The sequence below is a fragment of the Vigna unguiculata genome, chromosome 11 (assembly GCF_004118075.2).
Source record: "Vigna unguiculata cultivar IT97K-499-35 chromosome 11, ASM411807v1, whole genome shotgun sequence".
Taxonomy (NCBI): Eukaryota; Viridiplantae; Streptophyta; class Magnoliopsida; order Fabales; family Fabaceae; genus Vigna; species Vigna unguiculata.
In genome coordinates, this window is record NC_040289.1 from 8,795,336 (window position 1) to 8,799,790 (window position 4,455).

At 33.9% G+C, this 4,455-nt stretch overlaps 1 protein-coding gene across 1 annotated transcript; it reads right to left on the minus strand.

The window, feature by feature from the left end:
- Positions 1-494: 494 nt before the first annotated feature.
- Positions 495-3,273, minus strand: LOC114170564. The gene is made up of 6 exons (XM_028056067.1): positions 3,140-3,273; positions 1,985-2,733; positions 1,764-1,874; positions 1,333-1,496; positions 1,093-1,252; positions 495-1,014 (listed from the first exon to the last, which is right to left on the minus strand). Exons 2-6 carry the CDS (start codon positions 2,564-2,566, stop codon positions 829-831), a joined length of 1,203 nt encoding a protein of 400 aa, XP_027911868.1. The 5' UTR covers positions 2,567-2,733; positions 3,140-3,273; the 3' UTR covers positions 495-828.
- Positions 3,274-4,455: the final 1,182 nt, after the last annotated feature.

Consider the following 4,455-nt stretch of genomic DNA (forward strand, 5'->3'; position numbering starts at 1 on the left):
TCTCCGACAATGTAGTAGACAAAAACGAATATCTTGGATATGAAGGAGGCGATCTTTGATCTAAAGGAGGTGATTTCGGTGGAACTGTGTCACCAACCAGAGAAGAAGGGGTTGGAGAGGGAGAAGAGATTTTTGACTCACACGTGACACATCCGAACGATGTTAACGTTAATTTTAAGAAAGGGACAACATTGTCTCTATTTAAACAATATAGAGACTCAATTGAGTCAAAAAAAAAAAATGTTAGGACAAAAATGAATCATAAACCTAAATATATGGACCAAATTACTAAGAAGAATTTTTTAGACTTATACATTGTCACTTACCAAAGAGTGTTGATCTCAATTTAACATAAAGAGCTACATTAACTCTATTAACAAATATTGAGACTCAATTGAGTAAGAAAAAAAATATAAAAATCAAAATGAATGAAATACCTAAATATATGAATAAATTACTAATTAAGCCTTCAAACAAAATATAAATGTACCAACATATTTTTAAGAATGATTAACCACACTATAAAACTAAGTTTATGGTCTAAACTTGGTCATACATAAATCCAAACATAACAAATGTTAACAAAGGAACAGAAATAATAAAAGCTCCAAAGGCAGCACTGCCACCAAAATTAAGCCTAATAACAGCATAGTCATTAAACAAAGAAATTAATCAGCACCTATGTTTTGTTTTCCATTCTTGCTTCTCAAGGCTAGTGATTTTCTAGTCCCTTTGAAGCACTACATACTAACTCAGAATTAAATTCAAGATGACCAAACAAGTCTCACAGCCTCAAGAGTGAGACCACAAGAAATTGGCAGAAGATGTTCAAAGCTTCAAAGTGAGATCAAGATTAGCACTTCTTCCCACCACATTACGATTCTGAAACCTATCTGATTGTTGTCCAGTTAGTGCTGCATTTGCTGATGGAGGGATGGAATCGAAACCACGTTGCTGCTGTTGATTGAATTGATTGTACCCTGATGGGGGAGGAACTTGATTCTTCATGTTTGCCTTTAATAAAAGGAAAATGGAAGAATTAGAAAATGGCTAATATGAATTTTTCCAAATCAGACAAAAATCAGGATATACCAGGTGATGAAATGGTTGAAAAGCTGAAGTAGAGTTTAACTTAAAATTTGATGGGATAGGAGGAGCTAGTCTAAGAAAATCCCCACCAATATTCTCATTCTCTTTCTTCTTTTTCTTTGAGTTCGGCTCTGAGTTGGATGCTGCAAGGGAAGGAACTTCCCTGCAAATGAAGAGTGAGTTAGCAAAATTTGTAACCACAAAGAATTTATCAACTCAAAAGATCAAAGTTGAACCAACAACCTTATAGTTGAATTGCTAAAATCCAAGTTGAATTCTCTTCCACGACGGCATGGAATTGTTTCACTTGCTTTCATAGGGGAAGGGAAAGTCAAAGGTCTAAAATTGGAAGAGGTTACAGGTGGGGTTTGAAGAGAGAAGGAGCCTGGTCTTTTAACCCCTGTCATCTGCATCAAGATCATATCATTAAATTTCTACTGTGTCATCCATTCCAAATTTTATCAACAAATTCCAAGGAAATTATTTAATCACAAATATTGAATTCATCAAAAAGAAAATTTGAAAGAGAGGATCTATGAACAACTAAATGAAAAAATGTGTTCAGATATACATATATATGAACAAAATCCATGTAAAACACTAGCTTGAAAAGAATTCAGTGGTTGAATTGAAACAGTTAAAGTTAATCAAATGAGAGTTGAAATTGTGAATACCCTCTCCTCCTGCCTCTTGGAAACATAGCATCCACTGTAGGTTTGGTTTGAAGGGATCTCTATTAAGGATTTAGGCACAGTTGTTGATGAAGTTCCTGAGGAGGCACTCACCTGCAAAATCCAAACCAAATCTGTGTTATTATTCCACAGGAACAGAATGTGTTAAACATGTAAACCATTTTGAAAATTCAAGACAGAGATCAAACATTAAAACCTCTTACCATTGATGATGAATGGTGTTGTTGTTGGGTTCTCTGCACCCAATTGAAGGGGTGGCCAAGAGGGTTGGACTGACATGGCAAACTTGATGCAAGAGTCAATTTAGGGTCCATCCCTAAGTTCTTGTGGCCAAGTTCAAAATTATGGTGGGCCCACAGGTGGGGCCCACTCACACGCCCTTGTGGTGGAACACCACCATGCCAGCAAGCCTCAGAGCCACCACCACCACCACTGTTTGCTAATGAAACAGTGCTTGAAGGCAATGAATTTGGAGAAGATGGGTGGTTGCAGCGGGGAAAGTTTGCAAATTGCAGACGCAGATCACAGGGTGAATTTTTTGATGATCCATTTGCATTTGCACCTGCTACTGCTACTGCTGCTGCTGCTGCTGCTGCTTTTTTCTCCTTTTCTTCTTCTTCAAGTCTAATTTTCTCAAGCTGTGCCACACCAAGTCCTCTCTGAGGCACCTTCTTTGGCTTTGGCTTTTTGCAAGGTCTACCAGCACCTTTTCTGCTGCCACCAGCACCAGCACCAGCACCACCACCAACGTTCTTACTTTTGGAGCTTTCTCCTTCTTCACCCATTGCTGCTATATTTCATGCACCACTCACTGCAACAATTCGCCAAACAACTCCAAGGCAAATAAAACCAAGATGAGAGAATAAAACAATGTGTCAGAGTGTCACTACCAACCCAGTTATTTCATGCAAAACCTTTAATCGTTCAAGTTTGGGGGAATGTTCTGCAAAGCCTGTGAGCAAATGTAGAAGAAAAAAATGAGAAAAAGTAGGGTCACTTGGTTTAAAGACACAAAGTTTCTGAAAGATTTCGGATTTTTCTAAAATCTAGAGTCGTTTGACACAGACATATATCATCATCATATCTTATATAGATACAAAACCAAAGCTCAAAAATAGCCTAAACAAGAAAAATGAAATGCATGTTCAAAACAAAAACCAAGCAAATCTATGGCAACTAAATATTATTTTTCCAAACATCACACTCCCTGAGTGGTTTAAAATCTGATTCAAAAGATTTCAGTAATCTCTACTGTGATCTGCGTTGACCAGAAAAATCACACACACACACACTATTTATTAAATGTGCTTATGCAAATCCCATTATGTTAAACTCAAAGAAAAATCATAGGTTCACACCTGAATCAGACGGTTCAGATACAAATAGTTGTATCTGTAATTTTTCTTATTTCTTTCTCCCTAAATCATTATGAACTCTAAAACTACATAGGAGCCTCTTTGGGAAGACAATGTCTTCTTAGGTTGTTTGTTTCATATATATGATGGAAGGACCACAATACCTTTGTTGTCTTTTATAACTATCTTGTCTCAAGTGTGTGGGTCCCACATATTGTTTTTACTACCCACCAAATAGCCTTCATAATAACTCATGCAAGAAGAGAAGGAAATGGACAATGGTGGAGTGAGGCTTATTTATGGATAGTAGTAATGAGTGTCATTAATAAAAGCAAAAAAGTCAATACAAAATATTTGTTAGAGAAAAAAATTTAAGAATTGTTTATGACTGTTTTATTTATTTTATTAATTGAAACTATTAAATGTGAATTATTTAATAGGACAAATTAAACCATCCCTTGTCTAATTTTTTAATCTACTCTTTAACAGCACTTTATTTTACTTGTTCTTATTCTAAAAAGTGATAAAACGTATTAAGGAAATGTCTAGGAAAATACTAATTACAGAATATTTAATATGTATTTTTTATGGTCATAAGAGCATGCAGTATAATTTAGTAAATATTTTAATTATTTGAAGGTTATTGTCAATGAATATTTTAAACAAATTACTAAATAAGAAATACTTAATATTAAATACTTTTAACTATTTAAAAGTATGTATTGCACATGTTTCTAATAAAATAAAGGTTAAATATGTTTTTAGTCCCTACACTCAAATACAAATTTGGAATTCATTCCTATCCAAATTGTGTCAACCTTTGTTTGCATGTTAAACAATGTTTTAGAACTGTATTTTAGTTAAAACGTGTTAAATAGTATAAACAACTTAAATGTCAACCTGAAATGTCGTTTTAAAAAAATTGGGTTAAATATCTTTTATTCCCTGAACTTTGACACAAATTTGGAACTCGTCATTGTCCAAAACTATGATAGATTTTGATCTAAAAACTTTAAAAATAAATGAATATAGTCATTTTAATCCAATTACGCTAATTTGTTTTTTACGAATGAAACACATATCATGCTAGTATTTGAGTTATTTGCATCATTTGACACGTTCCTACTTCCATGTCGGCTAAAAAAAGTTTTGACACATAAAAAAGTTTAATGTAATTGGGGTTCAAAAAACTATATCCATTCATTTTTAAAAAGACAAAAATGTATCAAAGTTTCTTTCAAAGACTAATTTCAATCTTGCGTCAAAGTTCAGAAACTAAAAACATATTTAACCCAAACAAAATTCATAAAAATTTTCAT